We start from the raw sequence: 20,657 nt of genomic DNA, 5'->3' as shown, positions 1-20,657 counted from the left end.
TATTGAAGTGAATATTAAAGTGAATATTAAAAAATAAATCCTATATAAATAAGTCTGAAAGACTAAATAGTTCATTTAGCAGCTGTTAAAATAAAAAGTTATACAAAATCAATAAAAGATATAGAGCTTTTAGAAAATGTTTATTTATTTTGAGAGAGTGCACTTGAGAGGGGGAGGGGCAGAGAAAGAAGGAGATAAAATCCCAAGCAGGTTCCATGCTCAGCACGGAGCCCAACCTGGGGCTTGATCTCACAACCATGAGATCATGACCTGAGCCTAAATCAAGAGTCGGATGCTTAACCAACTGCACCACCCAGGTGCCCCAAGAAATACAATTTTTAATACCTAGCTTTAGCTAGGTAATTTAAAAGGTGTCCATAATGATTAGCAAATATAAATGTGGTTCCTTTATATGACTGTAAAATCATGTTTTATAGACATATTTTATTAATTAATTAATTAATTAATTTATTTTTTAAGAGAAACAGTGAGCAGGGGAGAGAGGCAGAGGGAGAGAAAGTGTGAATCCTAAGAAGGCTTCATGCTCAGCACAGAGTCAGACGCAGGGTTGGATCCCACGTCCCTGGGATCATGACCTGAGGCAAAATCAGGAGTCAGATGCTCAACCAACTGAGCCATCCAGGCACCCCTCTAGATATATTTTAAAACTGAAAAATAAAAATCTTGCAATGTCCAGGGTGTAATTACAATCTCAATACATAGTTCATCATGACTAATCACAGATCAGATGTGGATTTAAGCCAGTACCCACTGACACAAATGTTATTGTTGGCTTATGATTACTTCATTTAAGCATTTCTCATAAGGAGAGTTGATGTTTCAAACAATATAATGGAATGGCGTAACTCCAAAAAGATTTAACATATATCAATAGAATATAACTGGTCCTTTCAAAAAGATACTAATTTAATTCCACAACTTATTTGGTCAGTCATAAGACATCTGGTAATAAAAACAGCTGGAAATTTATTATATGACTGAAGGTGTCTAAGTGGAGACAGCAAAATTGTTACTTGAGTGACCCTTTCTCCAGCTACTTCAGGTTACATACTTGCAGTTGTATACTAGGCAGAATAGGGTAGTGGTTATAAGTATGAATTCAGGAGCTAGATGGTTTGAGTTTAATTCATTTACTAAGTGGTGGGACCTCAGGCCAAGTTTCTTAACACCTTTTGCCTCAGTTTTCTCATCTGTAAAATGGAGATAGTAATGATATACAAGACCTATCTCATAAAATGTGTATTATTAGATATATGTAAAGAATATACAACAGTGCCTGGCACATAGTAAGCATAAGTATTTACTATTACTTTTCATTCAACATGTTTCCTCTGGTCTCCAACCTATTTTGTACCTTTTCACCTTACAAAAGATTACAATTTCTTGGCTCTTCATGAGTTTTTCTATGTGATTATTCCTTTTCTGGGCACTTCTCACCTCCAACTTTGCTTCCTTTCTTTAATATTCTGTTTACCTTCCTCAATGTGAAACAGACTCCAAAGTGATATGTACAACACAAACTGAGTGGTGTATTGCAAGAAAATATTAAAACTGCTCTTTAGTTTTAATTAAATTAAGAAATAAATTACTACTAATATTTAATATATAGAATAAGCTTTGTATGCCCTCACTAGGTCCACATTTTAAACGGGTTTGTGTCACAAAGGTATCTGAGGTAGCCCAAGAGAAAAGAATAAGAAGAGTTCAATGCTCAAGGGGGTTAGTATTATAACACTTACGTTAGTATTATGATGCTCTTTCCTGGTTTATTCATTTTGTAAGTTGCATATGACCAATGCAATGGATATAAATATACTTTAAAATATTTATTTTAACTCTTCAGAAAATGGAAACAGATTTCGGGAAAAAACAGAAACAAAAAGAAAAATCTGAGTACTTAATAAGAAGTGAATTATAAAAAATATGAAGGCACTAACATTGCTTTTATAAGCTCATCTTACACCACTATTAAAGCCACGATGATCTAATAACATCTGATAAGAAACTGATCTAGCAATGTATGCATTTAATTCTATAAACAAACATATGCTGCAAACCACACTGTAATATAAGAAATGAGGTCTATATACTCAGTCTTCTGATTACCAAAGATAGAAGGAAAAAAACCTTTTGTCTATTTTTATCAGATATTTAGAAAATAAGGTTTAGTTCAGAACTAAGGTAGTTACCAAGTAGTGACGTCTGTTTTATAAAGCTAGATCGAGACTTTTAATTTGCAACAGAAAGACTTAAGAATAACAGACAATATCCATTTTAGGGTGAGTTAACCAACATAATTTTATTAGATATTCAATTTCATCTTTTAAAAATATTTTACTGATCCATTTCCTCTTTCTATCATGATTTGGATTTCCTTATAGATATGAGTTAGGATTGACCATTTATACTCTTTACAACTATTTTCATTGTAATCTATCTTTCTAAATTACTAAACTAGCATTCTATTTCTGTATTGACTTTCTGAATGGGTCGAACACAGGAGATATGCTGACTATGAAATCACATACTCATACATTCTGGTATATAAGAGCTATTTTAGAAAGTTACTTCTAATTAATACATTGGAATGCTGTTGATATAAATAACTCCTACAAGCAAGATTTAGGTTTTTATCAGGTAGTTACTTCTTAAGTACTCTCCCTACAAAATAAGAACTCTACCCTTTTGAGAAGAAGCATGGAGTAGAGGGCGAAGAGGGGAGACTAATAATTTAGTTTTATCATAGGTATTCACTATTAAGACAACAGACTAAAAAATATTTTATTGATGGAGTATAAAATAAAAAATTAGACTTTAATTTGGGACTGGAGATAATATCTTTGGCATTTCCTTTTTATTTTCTCAGTTTGTATAATATTTAACCATTTTTACATTTCTTAAAATTTTTAATCCTTTGATTAGTAAATGCTCAAATGGATAAACAAATGAACAGTTCTATACTTAAGTTTAAATAAACAAATCCATAGAAGCACACAAGATTAGAAACAAGAGGAGAAAAAACAAGACTCTGGATAAATTGGACTCATTACACAAGGGCACAATATATAAAACTCTGTGAGCAATATAACACAAAATAACACAGACAAGAATTTAAGACACTAAGTAATATATTGTGTTGCAAAGTTTCCCTACACATAGATGCCACACTTCCATATATGAAAACTATGCAAATTGGCCTTTGGAACACATAACTTAAGAGTTTACATTTGCAGATGTGACTCTAATAATCTAATAATAATAGCAGTAATACTATTACATTTTGCTTTATATGTTGGGCTCCAAAAGGAACTGAATGTATCTACCAACTCTAAAGAGCTACAGACTGCTCCAGGAATTAATATATTTCTAAATTAGGTTGCCATTACAATTACAATGCATTTTGGCTATGTGCAGGTTTGTAAGCCTTAAAAAAAAGTAATGAACATTAGAACAGAATCAGTTTGTAATAAGGAATAGTAGCTACACTATACCTTCTCAGGCAGTAACATACTCTTGGACCACCTTACCCAAATATAAACACCTTCAACTGAAACTACTTCTCATTTATCTAATTTTTATTATGCTATAATATAATATACAGATTTATGCAACAAAATTTCAATGGCTACTCCCTATGAAGCAGACATTGCTCTAAGCTCTCAGGATCCAGTGGATCTTATTATCAGATCTTTCTGAATTTTACTAAAAAATACAAATTACCAGGGTACCTGGTGGCTCAGTCAGTTGAGTGTCCCACTGAATTCAGCTCAGGTTATGATCTCACAGTTCATGAGTTTGAGCGCCCTATCTTGGACTCTCTGCTGTCAGCAGGGAGCCTGCTTCAGATCCTCTGTCTCCCTCTCTCTCTGCCCCTCCCCACACACTCGCTCTCACTCTCTATCTCTCAAAAATAAACACTGGGCCGCCTGGGTGGCTCAGTCGGTTAAGTGTCTAACTTCACTTCGGCTCAGGTCATGATCTCACAGTTTGGGAGTTCAAATCCCACACTGGGCTCAACTCAGAGCCTAGAGCCTGCTTTGGATTCTGTGTCCCATTCTCTCTCTGCCCGTCTCCCACTTGTGCTCTGTCTCTGTCTCTCAAAAATGAATGTAAAAAAAAAAAAATTAAAAAATAAAACAACCATTAAAAAAAATACACTTTACCAAAACTAACCTCCTTCCACTCCCAGGGGACTAAATGACCTATACAGTATTCTGAAGAAACAAAAACAATAAAATACTGTATATTTAACAATATGTAAGCATTTAAACGCAGTTTCTTGCTAAAATGTTTAGTGATAAAATGAATAGCCTTAGAAAATAATTAATATATAATTCTGCTTTAAATGAATATATTCTAATAAAACTGTGTTAGCTGTACTGTCAAACAGGACAAAAAATAATTTTTTTAAAGAATCTTTCCTATTTTCATTCATTTATTTATATATTTTTATTGAAGTATAGTTGACATACAATGTTACCTTAGTTTCAGGTGTACAATATAGTGATAAAACAACTTCATATGTTATGCTATGCTCACCACACGTGTAGCTACCACTGTCACCATACAACCCTATTATAGTATCATTCACTATATTCCCTATGCTGTCTGTATCCCTTTTTTTTTTTTTTTTTTAATTTTTTTTTTTCAACGTTTTGTATTTATTTTTGGGACAGAGAGAGACAGAGCATGAACGGGGGAGGGGCAGAGAGAGAGGGAGACACAGAATCGGAAACAGGCTCCAGGCTCCGAGCCATCAGCCCAGAGCCTGACGCGGGGCTCGAACTCACGGACCGCGAGATCGTGACCTGGCTGAAGTCGGACGCTTAACCGACTGCGCCACCCAGGCGCCCCTGTCTGTATCCCTTTAACCTCATGAATTATTCATAAAATGGTGGTTTTTAAAAAATTCTTTTTTGATTTAGTCACTCTTCTCAAATATTGGGAGAAAAATATTTAACCATATGAACACTTTTTGAGTAATTTCATTTGCTGCATTTAACTATCAGTTTTGATAACAGTTTACTATTCTTCCAATACCTGAGTATTTGACAATATTCACAGGAATATTTTCTTGGGTACATCATGATCTTCATTTTGCTGAATTCCTCATCTTCCCCTACTTATCTCAATATCTTAATACAAAGCAATGATAATCTTGTTTTGAATTTTCAGTGTATTTTCTCTCATACTATTTTCCTATATGAAGTGTTTTTATAACTTAAATCTCAGTTTTTTCTCAAAATCTCTCCCAAACTTTGCTGTGCATTGGAGTCAGCTGGTGACCTTTTAAAAATCCCTATGCCCTGGATGCATGCCTTAAAAATTAAATAAGAAGGTCTGGGGATAAGGGAGAGAGTCAGGCATCAGTTTCCAAACATACCCAGGTGTTATTAATATGCAGCAAACTTTGGGAACTACTGTCTTAAACTCTTATATAGTGCCCTGAAGGTCCAATATGCATACTATTTAATCTGTGACCTCAATGACTTGTGTTGCAAGCCTGGCATGGTAGTTAGTACAGTAGTTGGTGAGTAAAGCTACTACTTGCACCTTAATCTGGCTTGGTTATCTTCTATTTGCCACATATAAACTCACAAAGTTACAATAAAAGCCTTAGTTTTAAATGAAAAGTAATTTCAAGAATTATTTCAGAATCCAGAAATTTTTGAATTTGAGAAGTTAACATAATGCATCTATTTTCATTCCATCACAACCCAAGAGAATTTGGGGCAGCCCCCTGTAATCGAGAACCTTAATATTTCACCAGGAATAAATATAAATATTCACGCTGAGGTAATAAAAATTGTAATGAATAGCCTCAGGTAAGTTGGGGCTAGGTTTTGCCACCATTAAATTGTGGAAGAAAGTCCTTTGGAATTTCAGAACGTTTTGGATTGCAGAAATGAAGACAAGTGATTATGGACATATTGACATAGGTCACAAAGTAAGGTCTCCCCTCCCTCCCAGAGAATGTGACTAAACAGCATGAAAGTCACTGACAGAATGTTTCTGTAAAGATGCACACGACAATGTTTTGGTGTGTATCACTAGAATAAAGGTGAACACCTGATGAGAAAGATATGTATTGTGTGACATGTGTTTGTTTTACCATGCATGTGTAATACTTCTGTCAATTAAATATAAATATTCCTACTAAAAAAAAAAAAAAAAAAAAAGCCTGAGCCCACCTCACTGACAGAGTGGATCTGGAAAAAAAAATCTTTGTTATTAGTTTTAAAGTCAAGAAAAGGGAACACCTACAAAAAATAGAAATCTTATTTAAATCAAAAGGCAGAATGTTAAAACTAGAATTAATGGTGGCATAGAGCATGACATGAAATGAGTTCACCATAAACAAACAAAATTGTGAAAGTGTTTACACATTTCATTAGTGTAAAGCTGATTAATCTGTGAAGACTAGCAAAGAAAACACATACAATTTTTTCTTTTAAGAAAATACGTATTCTAAGTGGAAATCAGAATATTTTAAAGTAGACTGCCCCAAACAGAAACTTAAGTTTTACAGGAACACAGAAAAAGGGAGTGAGGGGTGGGGAAGTAAGGAGAGATGCACATCATTTTAGGAATTCTGGATTACATGAAGTTAAGCAGCCTATTTTTCCATCAGGATTTCTAAGAACCTTAAATAATGTGCTTTGACAATCTCTAAACAGGTATAACATGCAGGCTATTAACACTTATTTGACCTCTAAATCCTTTTTTCTTTAAAGCATTTAATATGACTAATTCCACAGAACATAAAACTATTGGAGATGTATTCATAAATTTAGGAATTTTAGATGGTCTTCAAGAATGAATGTCCAGAACCAACTTCTACTTCACACCACTAATTTTATTATCCTTATCAGTTACCAGTCATTAAGTGATACCTCCATACAATGCAATGAAATCCCCAAAGATTGTTAACTATAGAATTAGTAGCATGGATTATTACATAAATGAGAACAGAGTATCTTCTCTTAAACACCGAATCAAAATAAAACTTAAAATATATTCACCATTTTAAAAGTGTAAGTTGGCAATTTGTATAAATATTGAAATGCTATACCTCATCAAATTCTTCAGTCATTTTTCTGATGATTTCTGCATTCTGCATATTTCGAAACATCTCTATTCTCACAGTACCTGTGGAACAACAGATTTTACAGTTAATCCTTTTCTATCCCATGCTAAACATTAAATTTAATCTGACCAATGTTTGAAAAATTTTATTTGAAAGTTTTTGGGGTTTTCTCCTCCCCTAAACTCCTACCTAAAGGAATCCCTTGTTTAAGAGCTTCAAAGTTCTTTAGACATTTTTAAAAATCCCTGAATATTCTGCAAATAAGTATGAGGGGGGAAAAACTGAGAGGAGTGTTGGGGCAGGAAAAGACAAAAAAACAATATATTTATATAAGGATTGACTGGTGCTATCCAGACATATAGCTGATTATCATCAGAATATTCTTCTATAAATTAAAACTAAGTGTTCCTTAATCTAATTAATACATGTCAGCTAAATCTGTTTTCTGTTAACATGAAAAATAGCTCAGTAACTTCAACCTAAGTATCAAACAAACAAAAAACAAAGTTAACCCCTTTCTCTCTCATTCTTTAGTATTACTTTTACGTTAGCTATATAATTTTTATCTCAAGTATGGCTATATAAATATTACCACTCTGAAAATAGTAAGAGTGGTTTATATCAAAGACTTGTGTTAAAAATTAACATAATTTAAATAAAATAAAATAAGGTTCAAAATCTACCTTGAGTACAGAGAATATTGAACTAATAATAACATAAGGTTCGGTTTCAACGCTATACATGTCAATATTCAAGATAAAAATTACAGGAATAAGACTCAATGAATCAATAAGAAAATACTTTATACCCTCTGACAGATTCCTTGCCAATGATTAGCAGCTCCAATTCAAATTACATTTAAGAATGTAAGAAGGAAAAGTCTCTAAAGTGTACTGTACTTTTACAAGAAAGAGCATGGAACAACTGACAGCCACTAAAAGTCATCAAAGTGTGCTCTTCATTTAGAGTCCCAATAAAAGACTACAGTGGCACATTTCGCATATCAAACTTAATTTGACTTTTTATTAATCTGTAAAATGAAAAAAACGAGATCTTTCTCATCATTTTAATTACAACCATTTCTAACCATGTTTTAGTTACTTATTATATAGCTCTTTTGTTCATTTTCAGTACAATGAATTAAGTACTACCAACAGGTATCCCTACACCAAGCTGTAGAGATGACAAGTAAATCTACTCTCATAAACTACTAAGCAAGCAAAAGAAATAAAATGAGATTTTTAAGTTATTAAACACGAGAAGAATTAGTTGTTCTTGGAGAGATGGAAATATTTTATGTTTTGGAGTGTCATTAAATAGCTATATGCATTTCTCAAAGTCATCTATCTGTACACTTAAAATGTGCAACTTTTAATGTATGGAAATTATAACTTGGTAATACCGATTTTTTTAAATTTTTTAATTTTTTTAAATTTACATCCAAGTTAGTTAGCATATAGTGCAACAATGATTTCAGGAGTAGATTCCTTAATGCCCCTTACCCATTTAGCCCATCCCCCCTCCCACAACCCCTCCAGTAACCCTCCATTTGTTCTCCATATTTAAGAGTCTCTTATGTTTTGTCCCCCTCCTTGTTTTTATATTATTTTTGCTTCCCTTCCCTTATGTTCATCTGTTCTGTGTCTTAAAGTCCTCATATGAGTGAAGTCATATGATACTTATCTTTCTCCGACTATTTTCGCTTAGCATAATACCCTCTAGTTCCATCCACATAGTTGCAAATGGCAAGATTTCATTCTTTTTGATTGCCAAGTAATACTCCATTGTATATATACACCACATCTTCTTTATCCATTCATCCGTTGATGGACATTTGGGTTCTTTCCATACTTTGGCTATTGTTGATAGTGCTGCTATTTAACATTGGGGTGCATGTGTCTGTTTGAAACAGCATACCTGTATCCCTTGGATAAATACCTAGTAGTGCAACTGCTGGGTTGTAGGGTAGCTCTATTTTTAATTTTTTCAGGAACCTCCATACTGTTTTTCAGAGTGGCTGTACCAGTTTGCATTCCCAGGTAATACTGATTTTTTAAAGAACTCAAGAAAAAGGACAACACTAATCATACCAGTTCACTAAAAAGTGACACGTTATTGTTAATTATTAAACAATGTTCTATTTTGTTTCCATGACTGATATGGCAGTTTTCATATACAGTGGAGTCTTAACTATAATTACAATGGACTACCAAGTTAGTTCATAAAGGGAGGAATATTTTGCTGCATTAATTTAATATTGTAAAGTGAAAGGCAACAAAACAACAACTAGCATTAGAAACAACATAAAAACCAGTCTCATGCTTAGCATCTTTAAAAATAACTACCATATTTAGGGGCGCCTGGTGGCTCTGTCGGTTAAGCATGTAACTCTTGATTTCAACTCAGGTCATGATCTCATGGGTCATGGGCTCAATCCCTGCTTGGGATTTTCTCTTTCTTTCTCCCTCTGCCCCTTCTCTTCTCTCTCTCTCTCTCTCTCTCTCTCTCTCTCTCTCTCAAAATAAATAAACTTCTAAAAAAATTGACTACCATATATAAGTAACAATTACTAATAAAGTAAAATCAGATGTTTAAAGCTGTAATTTTGAAAATGAACAGAGCCTGTCACTGAAAATTTTTTAAAGAAGAAAATCCTGCTGCTGTCACAATGACTTTTGATACATAGGCCTATTTACTTACTACGTTCTACCTGTTCATTCTTCTTCCATTAGGTCCAACAACTCTACTGAAACTGCTTCCTCACACCTATTATCTGCCAATTGTTACATCAAACAGTCTTTCTTTAGTAATACCCTACATATTCTATTGAAAACATTTGCCCATTATATTGATTTCTATTAACACTATATCCTTGTACTGTATTCTCTAATGGCTTACTTTGATTTCTTTCACTTTTATTTACCTGAAAACAGGTTATTTCCAAAGTTCTGTCCTACACATTTTTTTTGTCCTTTTCTACATTTTCTAACCTGGAAATGGCCCACATCTAGCTTACCCACCAGAGAAAAGTATGGCAGAATACTACTTATTAATCTTTGTATTCTCTATAGTTCCTTGAAATATGCCTAACATCTTAAGTCTTCTCTCTACTATTTTAAGCTTTGACAATGAATAGCTATTAAAAGTAAATTAAAGATCTGAAATAATTCAGATTCAGAGAAACAGAAATATATGAAAATAAGGAATGAAAAATAAATAGATTATCTTCCACTCTCTAAAACACTATCTGCGAGAATCTTCAAATAATCTACCAACATACGTATCTTACATGAAAAAATAAAAGATTGTTTGATCAAGCCCTACTGACAGGATTATACCTCTAATGAAGATAAAGGAAGAACTTTCAAAAGTGTCATTTTTAACTATCAATAATTCCAGAAATAGAATAACATCAAAAAACTACCATCAAGTTACTGATCACTTAAATTTTATCAAACTGCTGGAGAGAACATAACTTGATACAATCCCTATGGTATGCAATTTGGCAAATATTACCGAAATTACAAATTTACATACTCCTTGGCCTGGATATTGTACTTGTTGCGAAAAATCCATAAACTCACACACATATGAAATAACGAAGGTACAAGGTTATTCCCTGAAACACTGTTTGTAATAGCAAAAGGAAAAATACATATACCCATAAATAATTCTGATTCTGATTAATAACTGCAAGTGTTGATGATAATGACGATGGTGGTGGCAGCTAACACTTGGGTGCTATCTGCCAGGCGTTGCTCTAATAAATATGCCCTATTATATAAGTTAAAACATTTACTTTTCACAACAATACTTTTCACAACAATAGAAGAATGTACTACTTTTCTCTCATTTTATAGAAGAGAAAATTGAGGCACCTAGAGATTTAGCAACTTGCAAACAGGGTTTCCCAGTAGCAGATTCGTGGTCTATACGCAGACAGTCTGGCTACAGGGTCCATGACTAACCACTACTTTTAACTGACTAAAATCAATGGAATCCATGCAGCTGTCAAAAACAATAAAGTGGTCTATGCTTGATATGGAAAGATCTGTAGGATATATTCATAAATGAAAAAGGAATATTTATGCATTTGATAATATATGATTTAAAATATTTCTATAAAGATACACAAATATCTGGCACAAGTGGTTGCCTCAGGGAAAGAGAAATATGTGGTTGAGGTTTAGGGATATAATGGAGGTATTATATTGCATACCCTTTGCATTTCCTGAAATTTGAACTATATAAATGTATTACTCAAAATAAGGAATACATTTCAAATAAAAAATAAAATGTTAAAAAACTAAACTGAAGGACAGACTGCTATTAATTTTTGCCTGTCAAGCATTTGTGTAGTCACTACCAATATGCGCTCATTAGAGGGTAGGCTAAGAATGCTCCATTTAAGTTTGCCAGAAATGTGAAATTTTATGTTTTACTTACCAGGCTATTATAGAACACAAAAAATGAAATTGAAAAGCAATATGAAAATGAGGCTGGAGAACATATCTTTGGCAAAATTAGTGACATGGACAACAATGAAAAGAAACTTTAACTGTGGTTATAGCAACCACACATTTAGCAGAATCCTCAAGAAGTCATCGTAGGGTCATTTAAAATCTTTGGCATTAGACACAGTAGGGTTTAAGTCTCAGCTCCCCCAGTTACTAAGCTATAGGAGACTGAAAAAATCAACTGTTTTCTATAAAACTCAGATTTCTAATCTTAAAGTGGTGAGAATACCAATGCAGGGATTTTTTTTTGTTCAATGCTGTAATTCCTAGTACATAAGCAGCACTGAAAAAAAAATGTGGAACAAATGACTAAGGATGATATGAGAACAAAATAAGAAAACAAGTATAAAGAATTTAGTATTGTGCTTATAGCATGTAAGATGCAAGATGCATGTAAGATGCTCACCTACTTTGAGCATTCCTTTTTTGAAAGATTATCCTGCCCATTTAGAGGAAAGCTAAAAGCTCGAGTTTTTGGGCTCCACTGAAAGCCAGATCCCTAATTGTGCATGTTGTCAGATTATTGCCATTTGAAGAATGAGACCAGTCATCTCTTTTATTCCAGAACTAAGCAAAGTCAGCAGTTTTCTAAGCACCCAGACCAAAGCTTTTACTTCCAGACACTAACCATCTCTTTCCAAAATGTCTAGAATCCACCATAACGATGAGTTAAGGTGATAAGTCAATGCCGAAGAAGCAGGAACCCACAAATTCTTATCCCCATTTACACGAACCCCATGGTTTAGAACACGGTCTCATCTCATCCTCTTCATTTTGAATTTTACCCTTACTCTATTCTATGATGAGATCCAAAGCCAGAACTCTAGCCTTGTTTGTATCCTTCCAACTAGGTACAGAAGCAGACAGAAGAAAAGACTGAAAGCAGAGAGAACGTTCTTTAAAAATATTTTTTAATGTTTATTTATTTTTGACAGAGAGAGAGAGACAGAGAGACAGAGTATGAGTGGGGAGGGGCAGAGAGAGAGAGGGAGACACAGAATCTGAAGCAGCTCCAGGCTCTGAGCTGTCAGCACAGAGACTGATACCGGGCTCAAACTCACAGACTGCGAGATCATGACCTGAGCCGAAGTTGGACGCTCAACCGACTGAGCCACCCAGGCACCCCACATACAGAACTTTTTGAGCAGCAAATCAACTACCCAAATACAACAAAAGGCCCTTCTGCGTTTATATCTTTTATGATACTAACATTCTGGTTCCCTCAAATTACTGAACCTGGCTCCCTTAAATTACTAAACCAAACCAATTACTGGTGTTATATACTAACACTGCCTAAGAGTGTTTAACAGAGAGCCTTCCTAAGAGCTTTCTTACTAACTGTACCATGTATGAAACAGCTTTCTATTTTAAAGCTTTTATTGTAAAGACTGGATTATAAAGTATTAATTTAAAAACCTAATCTGGTGATGGACCAGAGATAATTCATACACATGACAGGAAAATTTTTGGTAGTCTCATCTTCTGCTTCATTTTTACTTTAAGTAACAGTACATTATACATCAAAATAAAGTGGAGAAAGACTGAAAAAAGTATGGATAAATTACAAGACAAAATCTAAGTCAAAAAGGAGAAGAAATGCTGAGGCTACTAAAACTGAGAAGTATTTACTAAAGAAACACTGCATACCAGAATATAGAATTTAACAGTTACCTAAGATTGCAGTGACTGTTGAGGAAAGGGAATGGGGAAAGATAAAGAGACAGATACTTTGGTTGCTTTTTAATGATCATTTCAAGCTTAATTCTGGAGCTTGGTTTAGCCATGTTAGTATAGCCCAGGAACAAAAGCAAGCATTGTCTTATAACGGTGATGTTTCAAACTACTTTCACCAAATATTCCAACAACTACTAAAATATCCTCAAGGGGTGCCTGGATGGTTAAGCACCTGACTTCAGCTTGGGTCATGACCTCATAGTCTGTGCCCACGTTGGGCTCTGTGCTGATGGCTCAGAGCTTAGAGCCTGCTTCAGATTCTCTGCCTTTCTCTCTTTACCCCTCCCCTGCTTGTGTTCTGTCTCTCTCTCTCTCTCTCCCAAAAATAAAATAAACATTAAAAAGAATTTTTTTTAATATCTTCATCTTCAGTCCACATAAGAATTAAAGGAAACGGCAATGAAAAAAATAAACATACTTTTTAAAATGTCCATCTGCTACCTCAGGCATTACTACTAATATTAACATGATTCAAGAGAAGCAGGACTTCTTAATCTATGGCACATGGATTCCTAAATATCTATGGACCTTTTGTATGAAAATTTAGGTCTGTGCAACTTTTGTGGAGAAAGACCCAAATTTTCAGGTTATTATTAAAGGAACTGGAGAACTCAAAAAGGTAACAACAGCATATTAGAAGAAAAATATCAGCCAAAGATTTTAAGTCTTAGGGAACTGAAGACAAAAATTAAATTGTGGCAGTAAAGAATAGCTCTAAAGAAGAATTACTCTTCATAGCATGGTATGGAAAAGCAAAAACTAGGGAGTGAGAGATGCAGGGGAAAAAAATGCTGAATTATGTTTCTTTCTCATAAATTAGACCATGAGTGCAATGGTTATCATCTAAGTAGAACCAGGTTTCATCTCCAAGTAGCAAAGGAAAAAGAGCACAAGGGAACTTCCCCATAACGTTAAGAATACATAAATTAAAAAGTGAACATTTTTATTTATAAGTACCTTGTTGAGAGCCAACACTACATATCTGACTTCAGTTACATAATATATATAAGATAATTTAGGATTTAAATGTGTGAGATAATTTAGGATTACTTTGTATTTTCCTATCAAAGTGCATATATAAATGATCGAGTCGTACTCTTTAAGCTATACTTCAAAGGTGTGTCACTACAAGGTCCCAAATAATCTCAAGTACACTTTTGCAAAGACTCTCTCACAATTTATTTGCCACTAAGACTTTCTCATCTTTCTCTAGAGCACCACTCTTTTCTATTTCATTGAACTTTTATGTATATGATTAAAAAGGGGAAAAAAAACTAGGTGGTTGGGCTTAATAAGAGTCTCAAAGAATTTTCCTTAAACTGAATTCCACAATGTTTTAAAAAATACATACTTTTTTAGAATAGTTTTAGACTAACATAAAAATTACACAGTGCAAAATGTTTCCATAAACACCAAAACCAGTTTCTCTTACTGTTAATATCTCATATTAATATTGTATATTTGTCACAGCTAATGAGCAGATATTAATAACATTTTTGTTCTTCCCCCAGCTTCACTGAGAAATAATTGACATACATCACTACAAGTTTAAGGTGCACCGCATCATGGTTTGATTTACATATATTGGAAATGATTACCACAACAGGTTTAGTTAATATCCATCATTTCTTATAGATATAATTAGAAAAGTAATTTTTCCTTGTGTAGAGAATTCCGAGGATTGACTCTCTTAACAACTTTCCTATGTATCATACAGCAGTATTAACAGTAGTCATTCACTTACACTACATCCCTAGTACTTATTTATCTACTAACTAGGAAGTTTGTACCTTTTGATTGTCTTTCTCAAATTCTTTCTCCCCTCAACCTGATAATATTAACTAAAAGTCATATTCAGATGTTCTTACTTTTAACCTAATATCCTTTTTCTGTTCCAGGATCTCATCCAGAATACCACAAAAGGTGGTAGTTGTCGTGTCTCCTTAGGGTACTCTACACTGTGACAGTTTCTAACTTATTTTTGATCATCATAATGGTGTTACGGAGCAGTCAGGCAGTTTACAGAATGTCTGTCAATTTGGGTTTGTGTGATGGTTAAATACGGTTTTTGGTTTTTGAGAGAAAGATCAAAGAAAAAGTGCCATTGTAATTGTATCAAAACAAAAGTATTTTTTAGTCATGTGTTTATTAATCATGATCATCTAACTGAGGTAGAATTTGTCAAGTTTCTCCAAGGTACGTTATATTTTTCCCCTTTTTCCACGCTGTATTCTTTGGAAAGAAGTCACTATGTACAGCCCACACCTAAACGTGTAACAAATTATGCTTCTTTGTCTTTAAGTTTATATATGTATCTATATAAATTACATTGAATTCTTCTACATGAAAGATTTGTCTATTACCCATTTGTTCCATTTTCAATCATTTATTGCCATCTGTGAAATGTCTTATTCAGTGAAATGTCTATTCAGGTGTTTGCCCACTTTTTTATTGGGCTGTTTATTTTCTTATCACTGAATTTTTAGAGCTCCTTGTATATTTTAATTACAAGTCCTTTACCATATATGTGTCTTGCAAATATGTTCTCTCAGTCTATGATTTAATTTTCTCAATAATGTCTTTTGCAGAGCAGAAACATTTTAATAAGGTCCAACTTGTCAATTGTTTCTTCCATGGGCTTCCATGTACTCTTGGTTGTTACAGCTAAAAACCTCAAAACCTCATCACTAAACCTAAGGTCATGTAGTCTTTCTCTTACGTTTTATTTTAGAAATTTTGAGTTTTACATTTCACTTAAGAAAGGGGTAAGATCTTTAAGTTCATTTTCTCCCCATGGATATCCAATAGTTCATGTACCATTTGTTGAAAAGATGATTATTTCTCCATTTTAATTGCCTTTATATCTTCAAATAAAAAAAATCAGTTGACTATATTTGTGTGATTCTTATAATATTTTTAAAGACTAATTTAGGGCACAAAAATTTGATATATATACAACCCTTTAGAAACCCATGGGGCCTAGAAAAATGAGGCTAAAATATACCAAAATATTTCTCGTTCCATTCTCCTATTTTAATAATTCTTATTCTGTACTCTGTATAACCAACAGCTTTTCCTAAATAATAAACTCATCAGGATTATCTGTGGTTTTCAATGCACAATTCCTAAAACAATATCTGAATATGTCTACATTTGAAAGTTCTTCCAAAAACATAAGAATGAGAAATTAAGACTTTAAATAGTGCCAAGAGACTAGAGTCCTTGAAAGTAGAAATTGCAACAATATAAAAGATAAATATACAAAATATGTCCAAAGTGTGGAAGGTTCAAAATTATGGCCTACATTTACACATACACAACTATCCAAGGGAACAAATATGTTAAGTTGGTATATAAAGTTTTGATTATGGTAGTACTATACAAAATATTATTTATATAAACAGTTTTCCTGAAATGCTAATAAAAACATGAAAAACATTTTGAAAAACATCTAAAACCTTGAGGATAAAGACAAACTAAAAGGAGAAAGCAAGATACAGAAAGAGCGCTAAAATCACTTTTTCTCTGATAATATTTATTGAGCCTATAATGCACAAGCTGGGACTTCTCAGGTGACGGGTCTAAAAGAAACAACTTTTTTATGAAGTGGGGCTCAAAGGATTTCACTTGTAAGATAAAGTTAAACCAGCAGTAAATCTAATACCTCATACACTGGGATCCATAAAGAAAACTTCAGAAAAAAAAAAGTTTATGTATTTATTTTGAGAGAGAGAGAGAGAGAGCGCGCGCACAGGAGCAGAAGAGGGGCAGAGAGAGAGGGAGAAAGGAGAGAGAATTCCAAGCAGGCTCCGCACTGTCAGTATAAGCCTGACACATGGCTCAATCCCACAAACCATGAGATCATGACCTGCCCTGAAATTAACAGACTTACCCAAATGACCCACCCAGGTGCCCCAAGAAACCTTTTTATAATACAGATACCTGGGAGATAGAAGTCAAACACTGGTGCTCTCACAAATATCCTAAATTCACTTAATCTGATCCAGAAAACTGCAAACTTGACTTAGGTGTAAATAGTCGTCGATTTGTAGTACCCTTGGATACCTGTCAAGCAAATGCTAAATCTTCTCTAGAGGAATGTACCTTACCTAGGTTTCTAATAAGTTGGAGAGAAAATGTGGAGCTTGGAATAAAAAGTAACTAAACACTCCAAGAAGAAAGGAATGCAAAGGAATAAGCAAAAATGACTGTATAAACAGACTCACAAAGACTTCAAGTATTAGAATTATCAGATATAGACTGTAAAAGATTCACCATATTAAAAAAGGAAAATACAAAACCGAATGAATAGCCACAGGGAAAAATTCCATGGACTTCTTTTCCTATAAAAGAGAGTCACATAACTCTAACTTCTAGAAATGACCAATACAGTAACTGAAACAGACTGGCATGGATGAAAAAAAGTAAGTGAACTGGAAGACAGGGGAAATATTACACCGAAAGGAATACAGGAATTCAAAAATGCAAAAAGGTACAAAGAAAACAATATGCAAAGTTTAAACAAAGTTACTGAGGGAGAAGAGAAAATGAGAAGCAGCGATATTTTAAAAGATAACTGAGGCTTTGGGGGAAGATGGCGGCATAGGAGGACGCTGGGCTCACCGCACGTCCTGCTGATCACTTAGATTCCACCTACACCTGCCTAAATAACCCAGAAAACCGCCAGAGGATTAGCAGAACGGAGTCTCCGGAGCCAAGCGCAGACGAGAGGCCCACGGAAGAGGGTAGGAAGGGCGGAGAGGCGGTACACGCTCCACGGACTGGCGGGAGGGCAGCCTGCCGGCCAAGCAGAGCCCCCGAGTCTGGCTGGCAAAAGCGGAAGGGCCAGACGGAGTGTGTTCCGACAGCAAGCGCGACTTAGCGTCTGGGAGGTCATAAGTTAACAGCTCTGCTCGGAAACCGGGAAGGCTGGAGGACAAAGGGAGGGAGAGCTGCTGAGCCCCCGGAGGGCAGAGCTCAGCTTGGTGGGGAACAAAGGCGCTCACCAGCGCCATCTCCCCCGCCCATCCCCCAGCCAAAATCCCAAAGGGAACCAGTTCCCGCCAGGGAACTTGCTCGCTCTGCGCAAACACCCAACTCTGTGCTTCTGTGGAGCCAAACCTCCGGCAGTGGATCTGACTCCCTCACTGACACAGGGCCCCTCCTGAAGTGGATCACCTAAGGAGAAGTGAGCTAAGCCTGCCCCTCCTGCCCCCGTGCACCTTGCCTACCCACCCCAGCTAATACGCCAGATCCCCAGCACCACAAGCCTGGCAGTGTGCAAGTAGCCCAGATGGGCCACGCCACTCCACAGTGAATCCCGCCCCTAGGAGAGGGGAAGAGAAGGCACACACCAGTCTGACTGTGGCCCCAGCGGTGGGCTGGGGGCAGACATCAGGTCTGACTGCGGCCCCGCCCACCAACTCCAGTTATACACCACAGCACAGGGGAAGTGCCCTGCAGGTCCTCACCACTCCAGGGACTATCCAAAATGACCAAACGGAAGAATTCCCCTCAGAAGAATCTCCAGGAAATAACAACAGCTAATGAACTGATCAAAAAGGATTTAAATAATATAACAGAAAGTGAATTTAGAATAATAGTCATAAAATTAATCGCTGGGCTTGAAAACAGTATAGAGGACAGCAGAGAATCTCTTGCTACAGAGATCAAGGGACTCAGGAACAGTCACGAGGAGCTGAAAAACGCTTTAAACGAAATGCAAAACAAAATGGAAATGACGACGGCTCGGCTTGAAGAGGCAGAGGAGAGAATAGGTGAACTAGAAGATAAAGTTATGGAAAAAGAGGAAGCTGAGAGAAAGAGAGATAAAAAAATCCAGGAGTATGAGGGGAAAATTAGAGAACTAAGTGATACGCTAAAAAGAAATAATATACGCATAATTGGTATCCCAGAGGAGGAAGAGAGAGGGAAAGGTGCTGAAGGGGTACTTGAAAAAATTATAGCTGAGAACTTCCCTGAACTGGGGAAGGAAAAAGGCATTGAAATCCAAGAGGCACAGAGAACTCCCTTCAGACGTAACTTGAATCGATCTTCTGCATGACATATCATAGTGAAACTGGCAAAATACAAGGATAAAGAGAAAATTCTGAAAGCAGCAAGGGATAAACGTGCCCTCACATATAAAGGGAGACCTATAAGACTCGTGACTGATCTCTCTTTTGAAACTTGGCAGGCCAGAAAGGATTGGCATGAGATCTTCAGTATGCTAAACAGGAAAAATATGCAGCCGAGAATCCTTTATCCAGCAAGTCTGTCATTTAGAATAGAAGGAGAGATAAAGGTCTTCCCAAACAAACAAAAACTGAAGGAATTTGTCACCACGAAACCAGCCCTACAAGAGATCCTAAGGGGGATCCTGTGAGACAAAGTACCAGAGACATCACTACAAGCATAAAACATACAGACATCACAATGACTCTAAACCCGTATCTTTCTATAGTAACACTGAATGTAAATGGATTAAATGCGCCAACCAAAAGACATAGGGTATCAGAATGGATAAAAAAAACAAGACCCATCTATTTGTTGTCTGCAAGAGACTCATTTTATATCTGAGGACACCTTCAGATTGAAAGTGAGGAGATGGAGAACTCTCTGTCATGCTACTGGAAGCCAAAAGAAAGCTGGAGTAGCCATACTTATATCAGACAAACTAGACTTTAAATTAAAGGCTGTAACAAGAGATGAAGAAGGGCATTATGTAATAATTACAGTGTCTATCCATCAGGAAGAGCTAATAATTATAAATGTCTATGCGCCGAAACCGGAGCCCCCAAATATATAAAACAATTACTCATAAACTATAAGCAACCTTATTGATAAGAATGTGGTAATTGCAGGGGACTTTAACACTCCACTTACAGAAATGGATAGATCATCTAGACACACGGTCAATAAAGAAACAAGGGCCCTGAATGACACATTGGATCAGATGGACCTGACAGGTATATTTAGAACTATGCATCCCAAAGCAACAGAATATACTTTCTTCTCGAGTGCACATGGAACATTCTCCAAGATAGATCATATACTGGGTCACAAAACAGCCCTTCACAAGTTTACAAGAATTGAAATTATACCATGCATACTTTCAGACCACAATGCTATGAAGCTTGAAATCAACCACAGGAAAAAGTCTGGAAAACCTCCAAAAGCATGGAGGTTAAAGAACACCCTACTAACGAATGAGTGGGTCAACCAGGCAATTAGAGAAGAAATTAAAAAATATATGGAAACAAACGAAAATGAAAATACAACAATCCAGACGCTTTGGG

General features: G+C 35.3%; 1 protein-coding gene across 2 annotated transcripts in view; it reads right to left on the bottom strand.

Moving 5' to 3' along the window:
• The window catches only part of STAG1 (STAG1 cohesin complex component), a 401,929-nt gene that overhangs the window by 173,664 nt on the left and 207,608 nt on the right, over positions 1–20,657 (bottom strand). For both annotated transcript variants that reach the window (XM_060638731.3, XM_078432318.2), the window contains one exon: positions 7,094–7,170. In XM_060638731.3, the coding sequence (XP_060494714.1) occupies positions 7,094–7,170 (77 nt within the window). The remainder of the gene's footprint in view (positions 1–7,093; positions 7,171–20,657) is intronic.

Source organism: Panthera onca, chromosome C2 (assembly GCF_046562875.1).
Source record: "Panthera onca isolate mPanOnc1 chromosome C2, mPanOnc1 haplotype 2, whole genome shotgun sequence".
Lineage (NCBI taxonomy): Eukaryota > Metazoa > Chordata > Mammalia > Carnivora > Felidae > Panthera > Panthera onca.
Note: the sequence above shows the minus strand (reverse complement) of the source record. Positions and strands in the feature narration are given on the sequence as shown.